The 17,258-nt window shown below is 37.3% G+C and overlaps 3 protein-coding genes across 4 annotated transcripts; all 3 read left to right on the top strand.

Moving 5' to 3' along the window:
* The first annotated feature begins 1,522 nt into the window (after nt 1-1,522).
* Nucleotides 1,523-2,216, top strand: gnrh2 (gonadotropin-releasing hormone 2). The gene is made up of 3 exons (XM_063473149.1): nt 1,523-1,657; nt 1,749-1,832; nt 2,094-2,216. The coding sequence occupies exons 1-3, from the start codon at nt 1,523-1,525 to the stop codon at nt 2,130-2,132; spliced, it is 258 nt and encodes an 85-aa protein (XP_063329219.1). The 3' UTR covers nt 2,133-2,216.
* Nucleotides 2,217-2,688: 472 nt separating this feature from the next.
* Nucleotides 2,689-10,356, top strand: zmat1 (zinc finger matrin-type 1). Its single transcript, XM_063474564.1, has 7 exons — nt 2,689-2,827; nt 5,093-5,199; nt 5,309-5,380; nt 5,602-5,737; nt 5,882-6,169; nt 6,807-6,897; nt 7,322-10,356. The coding sequence occupies exons 1-7, from the start codon at nt 2,689-2,691 to the stop codon at nt 8,286-8,288; spliced, it is 1,800 nt and encodes a 599-aa protein (XP_063330634.1). The 3' UTR covers nt 8,289-10,356.
* Nucleotides 10,357-11,142: 786 nt separating this feature from the next.
* cd8b (cd8 beta) lies at nt 11,143-15,490 on the top strand. 2 transcript variants are annotated; one of them, XM_063473147.1, is made up of 6 exons: nt 11,143-11,705; nt 12,743-13,099; nt 14,744-14,827; nt 14,977-15,066; nt 15,255-15,288; nt 15,455-15,490. In XM_063473147.1, exons 1-6 carry the CDS (start codon nt 11,651-11,653, stop codon nt 15,471-15,473), a joined length of 639 nt encoding a protein of 212 aa, XP_063329217.1. In that variant the 5' UTR covers nt 11,143-11,650; the 3' UTR covers nt 15,474-15,490. The 2 variants fall into 2 exon arrangements, with proteins under 2 accessions (XP_063329217.1, XP_063329218.1); XM_063473148.1 differs by lacking the exon at nt 11,143-11,705 and adding an exon at nt 12,143-12,222.
* The last annotated feature ends 1,768 nt before the right edge of the window (nt 15,491-17,258 follow it).

The raw sequence follows: 17,258 nt of genomic DNA, 5'->3' as shown, positions 1-17,258 counted from the left end.
CTGCTTCGTAGGAAAAAAAGAATACATTAATAATGACCAAACTTAGCCCTCTAAGTAAATTATAGTATTTGATGAATAAGGCAATGGGAAAACGAATTGGCCAGTAAGGTTAAATTTTTACATCAAAATGTACTGATTTTATTAATGGTCAGCTTGGCCTGTTGTAGCATCTACCACTGACTGATTATATCTAATGAGTTATGTTACGTCTGTAGCAACATATGCAGTCACTTTTTCTCCTCTAATTGACAATAATGTCACCAGTGGGCTGGTCAGGAATCCAGTGTATTTGTTCCTCTTCCTATCAGATCCCCCTGAGGTGTCACCAGGGTCAGAGAGAAAACGTGTGGTGGTTCATTGTGGTCAATACCGATGTAAAAAGTAGGAAATTGAAGCTTCAGTCATTGTATGTCTAAGCATTCTTACTTAAAAGGCCCTGCCTGTTGAGAGCCAGTAATGAAAGCAAGTTGACCGTATATAAGGTTTATCCTCAATGAGCACTGACTGTGACAGAATGATGATGGATGTCACTAATAATGACTTGAATGTCTTATTTAAATTGACATAGTGTAGAAGAGGATATTGGTGGTATAGATGGGTGTCAGTGCTGTTTACAGGTGATAATTGGAATTGGTCGGACCGCATGTATGTCTCGTCCCCATGGATGATTCATTTGACCCCTTAGAAGAAGAGGGAGTCAAAGGGGTCAAAGATGGGTGGGGAAGAATAAGGAAGACAATGATGTGTGCTGGGGGATTGGTCTATATATTGAGGGGAAGAAAGAGGGAGCAGAGAATCTCTTCAGTAAAACACCTGGGGTGTACCGCAAGCTGATTTTAGCACTAAACCCACCAAAGGAAAAGAACGTTTTGAAGTGAAGCCCTGCAGGTGCACTGAGGGAAACTTGGACTGATAAAGCTGTGAAAGCTAAGACTAAGGTAAGGACAAATGATTACATTTCTGCCCAGTTTTAGTAGTTTATCTAAAACTATTATTCGATTCAAGATCTGATACTTTCAATATTTACTTTGAGAATGACAAAGGACAACTAGAATATTGTACTCAAAATTGAGTAAATGATAGAAGTGCCTAAAGCAGGGGTGTCAAACTCATTTTTCTTTATGAGTGGGAAAAGCTGTAAAATTTGTGAAAATGCAGGTAAAAGTTCAAAAATGTATGTCTTCCTTCACGTTTTCCAGAGCCATCCAGTGGTTGGAGTCTTTGCAGGGCCGATTCTGGCCTGCAGGTCTTACAATTGACACCCCTAGCTTAAAGTGATGTTATGTAAAAGTTTTCCAAATGCAGTGAAAAATTTGGATGTTCGCCTGAAACGATAGCCAGCATCCATAATAATATAGCAAGTTTGCAGTGAAATATTTTAGCTCAGATCTTAAAATTAACTTTATTGCAGCTAACAACACTTTTCTTTTTAGTTTTTATTGCAGGAAATTCTCAATAAAGAATGTGTTCTTCAAATATTTTTCAAACTAACTCTATATCCATTCTTCTAGGTGGGAATATCATGTGTGTGTCTCGACTGGCTTTGCTCTTGGGGCTGCTTCTCTGTGTGGGGGCTCAGCTGTCCTTTGCCCAGCACTGGTCCCATGGTTGGTATCCTGGAGGAAAAAGGGAGCTGGACTCCTTTGGCACATCAGAGGTTGGGATAAGTGTTTGTGTGAATAATTTAACCAATCACTGAGCAGTTTCTGTTGAGAATGAAGATACCCTCAATCTGTTTTGCTTCTTAGATTTCAGAGGAAATTAAGCTGTGTGAAGCAGGGGAATGCAGCTACCTGAGACCCCAGAGAAGGAGTATCCTGAGAAACATTCTTGTAAGTGAGAAAAACAGAGATGAACAGTAGCATGTTTAATGGTACTTGAATCACAATGTCTTGTTATCAGTATATTTTTTATGATCATATGATCATGAGATTTTGTCTACTCTGAAATCTGACTGACATTGACTGAAAATTCTTGGCTGACATACACGTATTAGTGAAGTCGTGCTTATCCAGCCATAGTGTGCATATCTGTGTGTAGCCTGTATTGATTTCTGTGTATTACTCTAATGCCATACTAAATTATTTCCACAGCTGGATGCCTTAGCCAGAGAGCTTCAGAAGAGAAAGTGACATCTTTCTAGAGACGGCTTTTCTATAGTAACCCACTTCCTTTGTATTTCTGCCTTGACGTGATTTTGTGATCATCTGGCCTTGCTGTTTGTAATGTTGTCAGTAAATTTGTCTTGTTTTTTTCGATGTGGAAATGATGTCCCAGAATAAAATATCTATTTTGATATTAACTTGTTTTTTTTTCTTCATTTTTGGTGCAGCTAATGATATGAATATAAGGCATAGAGAGAAAACACTGACTTCTTAGATGATAAAAAAAGTAGCAAATACATAAATGTGAATCAGTTCCATTTACATACTAAGGATCCGGGTCCTGCTGTGCATGCGCAGAGCCGTGATTTTAGATATTTCGATAGAAGAAGTAAATAATTCGAACATAACAGAGACAGATTTTCCCATTGCCGTTTCTGATTGTTCGTTAAAGGATTTTCATGAAAACAAGTCTTTAAAATACACAAGACGAAAAAAAGACGGAGGATGTAAATTATTAAAACTAGCTTTCCTGTACCAGGACTACAAAACTACTGCGCATGCACGTTGAGGTAGGGAAAAAAAGATGGACGACACAAGTGGCTGTACTTCGCTAACTGCGGAGTCAGACTCTCAAAATAACATTGCCAGTATCCCTAACGCGACTTCTGTTACAGATGCTGACAAAGTAATAAACAATAAAATAGATAGTACCCAGGTTGAAGGTGAGTTGTCTTCAGAATGTGAAAATTCAGCCGTATGGCACCCTACCTGCTGCGCCTTTGTTAGCTTTTCTGCTATGTGGCTAGCCAGCTCATTAATCTAGTGAGCTGGTTAGCTGCTTAGCTAAATTTGCTAACGTCGGCTGCCTAACGTTAATCTGCTTTAACGTGAGGGCTTTCAGAATTTTATAGCGGTCTCTACGAGCAGGATAGTAAAAACTATCGCCCCGAAAATCTCCCTCTTACCCTTGGCCCAGCTTGATGATTAAACCATGAACAGTTATGGTACTTTTCCTTATGTCGTTGGCCTCAGAGCTAGTACCAGCAAGTTCGACCCCCACACGAAACGAAACAGTCCCTTTAAATGATTCCATATACCGGTAGTTAATGCTAACCGATTCGTCGACTAACCGGGTTTAGTAGCAGAAGCCATAAACTGTTAAGTGGATGACATAATTTATTTCATCCTACATGGGAAAGCTAGTCTAATTGTAAACTTAGTCTTAAATGTCGCCATTTAAAAAACAATATTAAAGACTGCAAACCTTAGCACCTGAAGCATCATTGAGGCTAATACTTAAAGTTGGCATCCACCTTTTTTGTGCCGGTTAAACTCATTAGTAAACTAAAACAGTATTCTCAAGGTGAAAGGATAATAAATGGAAATGGAAAATCATTTGGTAAGTACAATATTTGAAATATATCAGTGCACATAAATTCTTCAGGAGCATCAGAGTGAGTACATATAGAGTACTTGTTTCAGTCTTTTATTTCTTGCATTTAAACACCTTTTAGTGTTTAATTGTCCTGAGGTCCTTTATATGTGCTTCACAGCACTTCATGTAGGATGCCAGTGTTGATACTCAGCACTGTAAAAGTAAACCCTCATCACCTTTGATTGCCGTATTTTCTTTTTCATAGTCATTTTCAGTATTTATAAGTATATCAGATTGTCCTGTAATTTCAATTAGGAAGATTTTTCATGATAAGCACCTCTGCAAGAGCATGTGTTTACATTTGAGACAAACGCAGATATTTTAAATAAGTTATTTTTTTATTAAAAAAACTACTGAAGTAAAGTAGTTAACAATTTTAGTTCTTCTAACAGAAATTCAGTCTCCACCAGTCATCATGTCCTATGATTAGTTCAGTACAGCCTACAAGATCAATAATCTTGCCTAAACATTGTTATTTACTGGTATCAGCACTGTACTCGTTGATTTCACTTTAATAAATTTCATATTTCTGTGTTGCAAAATGACCTTCAAAGTTTTGAAAATATGAGCAATACAAGTCTTTGGCTGAACAGTTAGGTTGTTGAAATAACACAGAAACATCATGCTCATTCAGTGTGGTTTAATGTTGTTTCTGGGCCACACTTTATCAAAATATCTGAGCAGATAACAAGTTATTTCTTTGCTTTTAAAACTTAATATTTAATCCACCTGCGTGAGTGTCATCACTAAACTGTACTTTTTAAAAGTACACCACTAAACAGGTATTGCAACAAAAGGTTAATTTATCATCTATTTTTTTATTTATTTAGGAATTAGTTTAACTTTATATTTTTTTTTATATGTGGGCATTTAAGTTGTCACATGTTTTTTTTCTTTTTTTTCCACGTCTACTTTTAGTTAATTGGCACTGAATGCACCATCAGTGAATCAGCTATTGCATCTTGCCCAGAATCTGCAGAATGGAAGAAATCAAGTCACTATTTGTTATGGACTAGCAATATAATATGCAGTATGTGTCAAGATGTGTGTTGCATGCTACTTTAGGAAGTGTGTGTTGAGCGGAAATAGTTTTAGAAGATTAAAAAAATAAAAGTGTATCTTACTTTTCCCTCATAAATGATAAATAAACTTTTCCATAAGGGGAACGTTTTAATAGAAATATGTATTTCAGCGGTTATATTCACAACTCCCCCAGTTGTGTGGACCTTTGTAGAATTAGCAGGTCATATTAAAAATCATTGTAAATGTTGGATGAGATTTGCCACACTAAGTCAAAGCATATTGTATAAATTAACAAATTACAAAACAAATTAGTTTGTTTTGAAAAAGGACCATTAGATAGGTTAATATATGATCTAATAAAGGTTGTGTGAAAGTTAAATATTCTTAAAGATTCAGCCTTTTTTTTTCTGGGTACTGAGAAAATGGAAGTGGTATTGGACAAACTTTTCTCTTATGTGAATGTAATAATTTAATAGCGTTTCTTTTGTGCTTCATGTTTAAATAAGTTTCCATGTATTCTGCCACACAGGAAACAAAGCTGAAGAGGCGCTACTGAAGTGTCTCCTTACAGACAGTTACTGCCATGTGTGTGAGGCTGTGCTGCTGTTTAAGTCACAGCGGCTGTCTCACTATGAGGTGTGTTTTACCCTCCAGGCACAAATCATAGCACCGTAGTACAACTTTAATTAGACCTGCCATAAGTAAAATATTTTCTAATAATGTCTCATATGTTGTCCAACTGCAGGGAAAGAAACACGCTCAGAAACTTAAGCTGTACCTGCAGACCAAAAAAGCAGAAAAGTCAACAGGCGCCCAGGTTAGTAGCCAAGTTTTCTTTTTCCGTCAGATGGAGTCTCTTGTCTGTAATCATGAGAACTGAGTGAGGACAAACTAATGTAAGCATCCAATAGTGAAGAATATCAGAGCTATAGTATTAGTGCTTTAATAATATCCCTCTCAAAAGAATATGAGGGGTAAATGAAAGCAATCTTGTATTCATAAAATAAGTAGTTAATAGTTTTTGTTTGTTTTTTGCAGCAGACCATGAGTAATGATAAAGATCGTTTCTGTGAGCTTTGCAACATGGTATTTAGCTCACCTGTGGTGGCAAGATCACACTATGAAGGCAAAGTCCATACAAAAAATCTTCGTAAACAAAGTCTTCACCTATCAGGCAAGTTTGAGCTCTGTGATGCAAAAAGCATTTTCTTGATGTAGATGTAGATATTGATATTTACACACAGTGAGTAAGATATGTTGACATTATGATTTCACTGTCAGTTCTGTTGAATTTGACCATGTGTCATTACATTTATAGAGAAGTCTACAGAAGTGCATACTTCATCAGGTCTCCAACAGGATCCTGATAAGTCTCAGCAAAAAACATCCTCAGAGGGTGTTGTGGAGCATGATTTGGATCCAGCAGTCACCAGTGCTACATGTAGCACAGAGGTTGATTTGAAGGATCCCAACAAGTACTGTGCCCTGTGTACTGCCTCCTTCACCAATCCCCATGTAGCCTTGCAGCACTACAGTGGACGCAAACACCAGAGGAATCAGGCCAGACAGGAACTGCTCAAACAGCTAGGACACAATGTAGAACAAGGTAACTTTTTGTCTTTGAGCAAACAGGATAATACAAAGAGCGTTAAATCCTTCAGGAATTTAATAAAAATCACCACAGCAGCCTGAAACCAGGACAGAAACATTAACAAGAAAGGGAAAAAGAAACAGGAAGTTCTGAAGGGAAAAGTAAAAAATCTAGATACAGTTTCCGCTGAGACCTCATTGATAGTTGAAACATCTACATCAGCAGTGAAGATTTCATCCCAGCACAGGTGGGTGAATAGGAGATAATCAAATAGAAGTTGGCTTTGTAGCATTATTACAGTAAGTATGGATGTGATTCAGATAGTCTGATTAGCTATAATTCTGTGGTTTTTTTTGTTATTTATTATTATAACAATAATCTGACTTTAATCTGATAAGTCTGATTTGAGGGGATTGAATCAGGTGAGCCAGTGTAGTTTCACAGAATGTTAGAAAGTTTAATGAAGCCGTTTCCTGTTTTTTATTTTTAGCTTAAGGCACTACAGCATCTCTTTGTGGAGATGGCATGAATGATTTAGAGAAAACCAGAATTTGTAAAACAGTAGAAAAATGACTTTACTAAATCTTTATTGGCCCATTGAAAGTTGTTGAATTTTTTTTAAATCTCTCTTCTTTCTAATCTTTTTCTCCAGGCAATTCCTTGATGTGTCAGATGTGTAGTATGCAATTTAACTCTGTGGAGATGTACCAAGACCACATGCAGGGAAACAAACACCAGATAAAGTAAGTTTAAGAAGACAATGTCAACTTTCACTGTGTAAGTGTAATCTTTACTACATTGCACTTCAGATTAGCTTTGGCAAGAAGTAATTATTTGTGATGACACTAAATAATATGAAAATAATACTGTTATAAATATACAAAGGAGTCGCAACCTGTAACAACCTGGCACAAATCAAGTGTTAGCTTAATTTTGAGACCAAGTTGGTTTACAGGGAGTTTGTAATTGTAGAGAAATAATGAATTCATTTTGGGCATGTCATTTTCAAGCAGGAACCTCAGAATGCCTCTGTGGTTTACTAAGGCTATAATTTGTAGGTTTTTCTGTGTTCTAATGATCAAAAACAATGACTGGGAGCTTTAATCTTTCATCACCATTTAGCTGATTGAATAGCAGCCTAATTCAAGTTTATATGTTCTTGCTCAGGGAGAAGAAGGTCATCGATCTATGCAAATCCCAGCAAAAACTGTACAGCACATTTGCAGATGAACTGGCTGATTACATTCAGGTTCAGAAGGCTCGTGGAATCACCCCTAAGACTAATCAGGTCCTCCCTCAGGATACCATGCAAAAGGATGATGAAGAACGGGAAGTATTAAATAGGAAGAATATGGTGGAACTAAATAAACCTGTGGCCAACCTTCTTCCTACCTCCATTTCTCCTCATCAGTCCCACTCCGGTCATTACCCTCCACTTCAAATTGGGTGTTCATCGTTTCAGGGCCCACCCTTGCTGTCACGTGCCTCAAACTACAACTATCCTCCTCCAGTTCTTCGTAACTCAGGTCCTCCACCGGTCACTAGTTGGCCCATGAGAAGAAAGCACAGAAGGTCAAGCTCTTCCTCCTGCACTACCTCATTATCTTACTCCTCCTCCTCCTCCTCGTATTCATCCTATAGCAGTAGTGAAAGTGACAGTGATCATAGTGAATATAGGCACAGAGAAAAGAGGCAGATTAAAACATCCCATAGGGAGAGAGTCAGGAGAGGAAGGGATGAGGAGAGGAGTAGGAAGCGCCGTAGGAGGGAAAGAGATAATGACTCAGAGGAGAGAAGAAGAGAGCAATCTGTTGAGTCGGAGGAGGAGAGGAGCAGAAAAAAGTCAAAAATTCATGGCAAGTGGAAACGAAAAGAAAAAAAATCCCTTAAGGAAAACGTTAAAGTGAAAAGAGGAGATCAAGTTATGGACAAATTAAAGCCAGAACACATGATGAAGAATAGCAAAGAGACTGAACTGCATATTCAGGCTGAAATTAATGTTAAGCAAAGGGAGGGTGAAGAGGATGAGTCCATTAAACCTAAATACAGAAAAGAGAAGAAGAAGGCAAAAGAGAAAGCAGACACTAGGACAGAGGAGGAAAAGCTGTGGGACGACTCTATTCTGGGGTGTTAAACTCTGCAGGAGCAGCTGAAGTGAACAGTATTCTGGACTACTTTTGGCAAACATTTATCATAAACATGACAGTGAAAATAATAATAAGCTATATTAAAATGATTTAAAAAATCCTGTCAGCAGGTAGCAAAGGCCTTTTCTATATCTGCTCTAATAACCGAAAAGTGTTTTCTTATACAAGTTTGCTAGCTGGCTAGCCATGTAGAGTCAATTTGTATGTCCATAAGAAATGAATATATTTCGTTTGTATCTGGAGGAGATTCAGCATTAATTTTATACTATGACACTTTATAATAAGTTTGGTTTGTGTGTACAGTGAGTTGATGGCTGTAATGTTTAGCACTGTTTGTTTATGAAGTACTCTTAACTCATCACTAAGGTAAATTTGATTATGGATGCGTGCATCTGGCATGGACTTGATAGATTGTCATCCCTTTAGCAATCTCTGGTTGGCACTGTTGAGCTTCATCCATTTCATCAGTACTGAAAATAAAAGCTCATAGATGTCAGAAGCTTATTCATTTCATTACTTTAGAAGCTCTGTGTGCTCTCACTCTCAGGCACAAAGGTTGAAAGACAGCCACTGACGACGTGCTGTACAGAAGTTCAGTGTAAGATGTATTATGAAATGATAAAAATACAACAAATACTGCCTGGCACATGCGTTGCACCACAGCAGATTTACACTTCATCAGTCTGCAGTGCACTGTGTGCATGTATATGTTTTATGATTGTGTTTATACAACCAGAAAACACATTTGCGGTCATACAGGTGCAGACGTTCAAATGAGGACATCTCTTTACATAACCTCAGAATTCAGGTTGAAGAGCAATGTGCAAACTGAACAAAGTTAGTAGTTAAAGGAAACTCCAAAGGGAAACAGTGTCACCTACTGACAAACTATGAGCTAAAAAGTGGGCCACTTACACTCCTAATCCCTACTGTCATTTTTATTTACATGTATCTACACAAAATGTTCTTTTAAGTAGATCTTAAGGTATCTGAAGTGAGGTATCTGTCTAAATACTTTGATTGGCTGGGCCACTATTACTCTGATGCTCTTGGTACATCACATCTACTCAAGAAAAACAACTTTGTGTTTTTATCTTTTGGATTGCTTGTGGGCTGTATTGTTAAATGTTCATTGAGAGCTATATGTATGAGCCTAGATATGAAACTAGTTGGTAGTGGTAAAACGAGGAGTGTGAATTTATCTGAAAAGTTTATAAAGACAAACTTTTAAATCAACATTGCATGAAATAACTTCCCAATGTGTTTTGAATGTCAGTCGTTTTTAAGTTGGATGTTGATTGCTGGCGCAAAGAAAAAATATGGATCATAGAAGTGACACAAAAGTTGAAATGGTTTAGTGCAGAAGTCCTGCAGATGCTGTAAATAATTTTCTGAACTATGGTCTTGACATGAATTAACTTTAAAGCTCTGGTAATGAGAATGACGCTGCTACATCTCTGTCATTTTTATGGATGGATTCTCAAAGAATACTAAAGTAAAAAAATAAATAAATAAATAGCAGAGCAGGCAAGTAAAACCAGAGCTTGGCAGCATTTGACGTAAAGCATTGAAGTGGAGAGACCAACAAAGGCTTTATAGCTCAGCGATGTGTGAAGAGCGCACATCTGAAGTCCCCTGAGATCTCCTGTTTTCAAAGAATCTTGTTCCTTGACTCGCCTGAGTGTACAACCCCCGTAGAACTGTAGGGTTCCCACATCCTCTCACTTTAAGATCCCCACCAGACCGTTCTGTACCCTTACCCTTTACGAACGCACAAAAGATCCACAAACACCACATGATTTAAAGGATCATCACTGTTATCGAGCAAGTGTGAAAAGGACGTCTGTGAAAAAGAGATTTCAAAAGTCCTCTCTTTGTCAGAATGGCAACTTTAAAAATTACACATCAAACATTGCAGATATACTGTCTTGATGTAGGGAAAAGTGCTTCAAATCAGGTATACCGTTTATCTCTGAATGTCAGTGAAACTCATAGTCTTCAACGTGAGGCATAGATTTGAGTTTAATGAGTAGATATTGGTGTATCTTGTCACAAAATGCAAAAAATAAAACAATTCATTGTGAAAAGACAGCCAAACATACAATGGCTCCACATTTGGAAATGCATAGATGTCCTGTATGTGATGTATGTGTACATATATAAAGTTTAAATACTATATCTGTAAGGATTTTCTGTAATTTTAAATATAAAATCAATCAGTGGTTGTTTTTTTTAAGCAATCATGAAAATAACTGATGGTTGCAGCTCTAACTGGCTTATTTTTCAGTTTCAAGCAATGTGCCTGTAACTGCCTGATTAAACTTAATGAGTCCCCTTAATAATGATGCTGATACATCTTGCACATACAGTGGGACATAATGAACGTAGTCTGCTGTTTTTACACAGCCAGGGGTCTGTAACTGTTAAATGCTTGTATGTAAGGGGTTGGATAGTAAAAATGTGAATATCAAAAAAGTCAGATAATATGAGATATATTTACTTAGAAACTGATTATAATATAAAACTATATGTACACTTTTCAAAGAAGAAAAAAGTATTGCAAAATTGCTTGCACAGGCACACACTTCACTGGTTTTGACTTTGTTTGTTTCATGCGAGTCTTTAAGAACTTTATGGCAGGTGGAATACTGAAGTTGCCTTACACACTCCATTGAATATTTAAATGTATTTTGTATCGTTAATCCTCATATGCAATTATTTCGTTACAGAGTTTAGGTGCCATATGTTTATATTCCCTTTTTGTTCTGTGCATGAAGCTCTGTATGTGTGGCTCCGCTGAACTCTAGGTCATGCACCTGGGCAGAGACCACAGCACTGCAAACTGCTGCTCTGGAAATATGCAACATTTTTTAATTGCTTTTGTTTATGTGGGACATAATGTGAGACATCACCACATTTTCAGCTGTGACACATCCACTTTTCGCCTCTATGTATGTTGGGGATGAACCCGTTTTCTTTTTTTTAATAACAGACTTAATATAATAGTAACAGTTGTTATCGTTGGGCTCTGTTACAGAACAGAATAAAGAATGGCATCAATAGGTTTATTTTGATGCAGCACTTGTGCTGATCCTTATCTGTATTAGGCATGTGGGGTTTTAAAGCGTATGCGTTAAAGTCCCAGTGACTGGTGTAATGCTCTTATACCGTATCTGATAGGCCCTGTGTGTCATTTTAGGGTGTTGCATTCAAGCCTGAGGGCCCTGTCAGCATAGTTCCTCCCATCATCTATGACAGATAGATATCAAGACGAGAAAGTATTAGCAACCTCCCTCAGCTAGCACACAAGTTACACACAGATACGGATACACAGCGACGGCCTGACAAAATGTTCTTTCTGTCACTGGCATGGCTATTGTTGACAGGACCACTTTGGACATTTGGTAAGACCATCAGCTTTGTCTTTAATCTCATAAACCACAAACCTTCTTGCTGTTGCAAAGTCAGGTAGCTTACCGAGGGATGTTGTTGTTGTCAAGTTCAACTGATGATCGTCTGATTTTTATCTTAAAATGTACATTTATCAAATACAGTCATTGCCATAGCATGTGATAAAGAATGAAATGTGGCTTTAAGAGTCAAAGAAGTGAGCTTTGGTTTGTTGGTTTAACACTTAGACATGATATATATGAAAGTATAGATTATTGATACGGCTATGTTATTGCGTTAATTATCAGCCTTTGAGTTTTGCTTCTATACTTTAAGGGTAACATTGCAGCATTCCCCTGTAGTTTGTCATCATCATTGTCTTTTTTATATTTGCATCACTCTACTGGGGAGATTGAAATAAATCAGATTTGTGTCGTATTGTGACACATGTTGTAAACTAAATTAGTCTTGAATGTAACACAGCACTTGTATTTCATTTATTTTTGCAAGAACAGCATGAAGCAAGAGCCAGTAAGTCTTAACCTTTCATACAAAGACAGTGTTTGACTTGCTGTGTATGTTTATATATTTCATAACACTATTTCATAACACAGGCCTGTGCATTTGACTTGAAAACATAGAAAGTAGAAAATGATTGTAAAATGCGAAAAGATGTTTTACCACAAAGGCCTCTTGTAAAACATCACCTAAATGCTAAATCCACCATACAGCAAATCCAAAATGTCACTGTTAAGAGTTTGAAATATATACAGGAGATTTCTTCATATTTTCTTATTTTATACTGCCAGTTGGATTTATACTGGCTTTCGCTATGTAGGAAGCGTGTCAACTTGCATTTATTATTACAAGTATTAGTATTCCTTTTCCTTAATTAACTGCACATCTTTACGGGAGAATTGTCCATAAACCTTTGCAACGAGCAAATGGGCGAGGCAGCTTGTTATATAGTAACACAAAAACAATTTCGGAGGAGTTTTTCAATGTGCTACAAATGTGTTGCTGAAATCTTAAACGTCGCTCTTTTTCCTAGGTCAAGATTTAAAACAGAAGCTGCTGGAAGAAGAAGTCAGCGTTCGTTACCCTAAGATCCCAAGCAGTGAGACCATTGATTGTGATTGTGGCAACATGGCTTGTGACTTAGTCTTCTGGTTCCACAGTGACATCAGTGGCAAAGTCCACTTTCTAGGCAGATGCAACAATGCTGACCGTACTCTCTATGGAGATAACGTGGATGAAAGACATTTTAAACTCAGTAAGAGGGGCAGTAAGTCTTTTGCGCTCCGTATCATCAATGTGACGAAAGAAGACAGAGGGATTTATTCTTGTGTCTTGAAGGAAAAAAATCTTATTGAAGTATGGAAGCCTGGGACTCTTCTACTGCCAGGAGGTTTGTATTCTAAGTGCTTCCTGTCACAGTTAAATATCAGGCTAAATGTGAAATTTTCAAAATATCCGTCTGATTTTGAAGAGGCAGGTCAAGCTGATGGATGATTTAAGGCTTTGGTGTGTAAATCCAACATATTAGGACTCCTACTTTAATACAAAAAATGTCTAATATTCTGCGGACTCACTGGACAGCTTTAAAAGTGTGGCGCACTTACCTTGCTGTATCAGTCGAATACAACACCATTTCTAAAACGGTGAAGGTGCACTGCAAAAATGTGAACTAAAAGAGTATGCAGTGATTTGCTACTCATTTACAAAAAAAGAATATCACTTTTTGACAGACCTTCATTTAGATTTTTTTATTTTATTTAAATATATATGATCGTTTTTCCAGGAGAAGCAGCTATAGAATGTTTAAAGATACCTGGGGGAGCATGCCACAAGTAATCATGTTTTGTTTTTGTTTTTGTTTTTTTGATAAAATTGGGTATGAAAAAGCATTCCAAAGTCCATAAGGAGTAAAAGATGGAGCTTTCACAACTCTCTGAAAGCGTGTGTGACTACATATGTAGTCGAGGTAGAATTTCTAAGAATCTGAGGAAAATTCAAATTTGTCGATTTTATCATCTAGAGAACTTAATATCAAAAGATTCAGGGAATGCACGGAAATCTTTGTACAGACGTGAAAGGGGTATGGAATGCCCGTGATCTTCATGCCCTCTGGAGGTATTGGGTTAAAAATGGATGTTTCATGGAAATCACTGCACGGACTCCAGAAACACTTCTGACAGTGAGTGAACACAGTTTATCGCTTAAAGCTGCACCAGAGAAAGAAAACCTTTTTTAAAGGTGTTTATGGCATCACAATCAAAATGAGTATACATTTTTCAAATCATAAAAATTTCTGTTTCCACATTTGGTATGACATAAGGTTTAAATCATTTGCAAATCAATGCATATTTGCATTTTGGAAACCAAACTGGTGTCTTTGACACAAGTGAACGTTAAGAAGTTCTTTTGTATCCTGGCTTTCTGCTTCTCTTTGCCTAGCTGATGCTGCCTTACTTATCTTTCTGAACGAGGCTTAAGCAGTAAAACTTTCTCACAGCATGGGCAAACAGAAGATATTGGTACACATTCAATAGGCCAAATGGGTAAATTCTAACTACAAATAAGAAAAAAAAATGCTGAAAAACTGTTCGCTGGCTCAACAGACGTACAGATGGAGGGCGATTCTGTTAATAATCATGTCAATTATTTCTTCTCTTTGCAGTTAGAAACTTGGTAGACAATTGCTGCAACAGCAACTATTTTTTTTTTTTTTTGAAAAAAGTTGTTTGTTACTTTTCTTAATGGTGCTTCTGGGTGGCTGTGGCTCAGGCGATCAGGCAAGTCATCTCCTAATCGGAAGGCTGGTGATTCGATCCCTGGCTTAACCCGTCTACATGTTAAGCAGGATACTCGAACCTTGAGTTGCTCCCGATGTGTTCGTCAGAGTGTGAATGTTGGTTAGAAAAACACTTAAAGAAAAAAGTGCCTGTATGTGACAGAGATATGTTGTATAAAAAGCTGAATGCTTAACTAGAGCAGAAAAGCGCTCTACAAGAACCAGTCCATTTACCTTTCTTTGGTCTTTATTTGACAGAGACCCCACCAACACCACCTCCTAAGCCAAAACCCAAACCACCATCCAAACCAACCTGTCGTTGCAATACAGGTGACTCCAAGGGTAAGTTATTGTAGAATAAAAGGACTTTAAGTTGTTTGCAGCAGTGCATAATTGAACATTTTCCTGCAGAATGAAAATTGATTAATGATTGATTATATCATGACTCCAGTGGGGAAAAAAACATATACTCCATTATTCCTTTGCTCCAGGAGGCTGTGGCTCTATGATTCTTTGGCCGCTGGTCGGACTTCTTGCAGGCTTGGCTCTGGCTGTTCTCTGCACGCTGCGTTACTTTAGCCGTGAGTAGCGTTTAATACATTAAATACCGTGAAGTCAACAAAACAGCCGGACAAAGGTTCCAGAAAGACATGACCAGAAATGCATTAAATTGTGCTCACAAAAGGTTGAGAAAATCAAATTTTGTAATATAGTAATGTTTTATTTTTAAAATGTTTCCTTTTCTCTTCAACAATATTCTCACTTACAGGACTACCCAGAAAGTGTCACCACCACTTTGCAAAGTAAGTACAAAGCTAGTGATGGTGAAAACAACTGTTTTTGTGTTTAATTTTATTTTTCGTCCATATCCACAAGAAAAATCAAAATTCTTTACAGTATTTTTAAACTCTGATTCTGCCACCATATGCACGGATGATGCTTTAATCTCCGTCTTCTTTCTCTATTAAGGAAAAGGCAGACGTTCTAAAAAAAACCTGCGTCTCATGTATTTTTAAGGTAACTATTACATATGTTAAATGTTGTCTATGGTTATTGAAACTAATGAAAATTAACAAATGTTGCTTCTTTGATTGCAGTGGCTGAAGTGCTTCGTTTGAGTGTTCTGTCCGGCCATGAAAGGCATGATTCACCCCTAATATCTGGTCTTCTAACAACATCTCGAGTTTATTTACGCTTTAATGAACTCTCAGCAAGAAAGACATTTGCTTTTTCAACAGCAGCAGCAGCAGCCATGTAAGATATTGTAACATACTGACAGGCTTTTGTTATGTATAAGACACAGTTCCATCAAGTTTAGTTTAAAGACCCATGTTGTGCTTTTTATCTGTAATCTTTCTGTCTGTCACTAATCAGTGGGCTGCATTTAGCGTAATTTATCAAGGTGGTTTTCAATTCATCAGGTATTGGATGTGCTGTGAACTGTTATCATTTATTTTGATGCAAACATCACAAAGTACACAAATAGACATAGAGTAATTGTGCAGTTTTCTGCATTTTTTGCTTTCTTCTGTACTTATTTGTGTTTTTCACATTATTACAGCAATTTAGACACAGAACAAAAAGCACTGTCATGTCGGTATTTCTGTGAGCATGCTTGTCTTTAATCAATAAAACTGTATCATTTCAGTCATTTATGGTGGTTATGAGTGATCTAATTATCCAAAATGCAGCATTGCCTAGAAAGTAATGATACTCAGGAGGTATTTTGCAATAGCAGAAATGCTTCCTGTAAAAGCTACAGGTCAAGCACTGTGCATGTTTTCCAGTGATAGGAACAGATAAGACGTTCTGGCTTTCAAATGTTTGTTGCGTTGTATGTCTTAGATGTCTGTGCCTGTTTGTGGAGAGGGCATAGAGGTTTGAAAGTGGGCGTTGTACTTCCATTGTCAATATTGTGCTTAGCGGAAGTTGAGTAGGTGAGTGACAGGGTTTGGTGTCTTCTTTTACTTTTGATGTGTAAACTTGCATCATATTCAGTTTCTCTTGAACTGCCATGTATGTGGCAACAAGCTTTGCTGTATAATGTTAAATTACAGGCTACAAAGTCATTTCATAGTAAGTGTAAGTCTCTTGCTTCCTTATTCACCCTTGTGTGCATGCATACAGATACACACACACATACGCAAACCAACCCAGTTACACCTGCGTGATTGAGAAGTGCAAAGACACAACTAAGTTCGTGGTTGATTGGGTCGCAGGGAATGTACGCAGCTCTTTCCTGTGTGCTGGAGCGCGAGGATATACCAAACTATGTTCACTGAGATGCTATCGCTTCGCTCAGCTTTGAGCTATTCGTCTAGTCTCTGAAACAAAAAGACCACAAAAAATACCACAGACTGAACCACAAGCACTGACGGAGAAAGAGGAGCAGTAAGCGAAAGACAAAGTAAAAAGTTTTGAAATTAATGCAGTGAAAGAAATAAAGAAATGTATGAGAACCTTAAAAGTGTTTTTGGAAGAGTGTTTAATTGGATATAATACAATATAATGCATTTCATTGACCAAATGGATTTAAATACAGTGTATGTTATTATTACCAATGTGGCTGGCCGAGGATGTTATACATTTAATAAATGGAAATAATTATACAAGAAAATTAAGGAATGCATTTGAATTCTTGTAAACCGAGGTAACACTGGTTGAGAAGACTTTTAAAAACACATCCTGTATCAGCACTATACAAAAGTATTACTGCTTCACAGTCAAAGCCAAGTAGACCAAGGTCACAGTACACTGACACTTTAACCCTGGA

Source organism: Pelmatolapia mariae, linkage group LG5, assembly GCF_036321145.2.
Source record: "Pelmatolapia mariae isolate MD_Pm_ZW linkage group LG5, Pm_UMD_F_2, whole genome shotgun sequence".
NCBI lineage: Eukaryota > Metazoa > Chordata > Actinopteri > Cichliformes > Cichlidae > Pelmatolapia > Pelmatolapia mariae.
The sequence above is the reverse complement of the archived record's forward strand: the minus strand, read 5'-3'. Positions and strand labels throughout refer to the sequence as shown.

What these genes read in the sequence shown, in the direction of transcription:
- cd8b (XM_063473147.1), top strand. Translation starts at nt 11,651, where the DNA reads ATGTTCTTTCTGTCACTGGCATGGCTATTGTTGACAGGACCACTTTGG. An exon ending in AGGACCACTTTGGACATTTG is followed by an intron (nt 11,706 to 12,742) that starts GTAAGACCATCA and finishes TCTTTTTCCTAG; the next exon opens with GTCAAGATTTAAAACAGAAG. An exon ending in CAATACAGGTGACTCCAAGG is followed by an intron (nt 14,828 to 14,976) that starts GTAAGTTATTGT and finishes CCTTTGCTCCAG; the next exon opens with GAGGCTGTGGCTCTATGATT.
- zmat1 (XM_063474564.1), top strand. Translation starts at nt 2,689, where the DNA reads ATGGACGACACAAGTGGCTGTACTTCGCTAACTGCGGAGTCAGACTCT. An exon ending in AGCGGCTGTCTCACTATGAG is followed by an intron (nt 5,200 to 5,308) that starts GTGTGTTTTACC and finishes GTCCAACTGCAG; the next exon opens with GGAAAGAAACACGCTCAGAA. An exon ending in ACAAAGTCTTCACCTATCAG is followed by an intron (nt 5,738 to 5,881) that starts GCAAGTTTGAGC and finishes TTACATTTATAG; the next exon opens with AGAAGTCTACAGAAGTGCAT.
- gnrh2 (XM_063473149.1), top strand. Translation starts at nt 1,523, where the DNA reads ATGTGTGTGTCTCGACTGGCTTTGCTCTTGGGGCTGCTTCTCTGTGTG. An exon ending in ACTCCTTTGGCACATCAGAG is followed by an intron (nt 1,658 to 1,748) that starts GTTGGGATAAGT and finishes TTTGCTTCTTAG; the next exon opens with ATTTCAGAGGAAATTAAGCT. An exon ending in GTATCCTGAGAAACATTCTT is followed by an intron (nt 1,833 to 2,093) that starts GTAAGTGAGAAA and finishes TTATTTCCACAG; the next exon opens with CTGGATGCCTTAGCCAGAGA.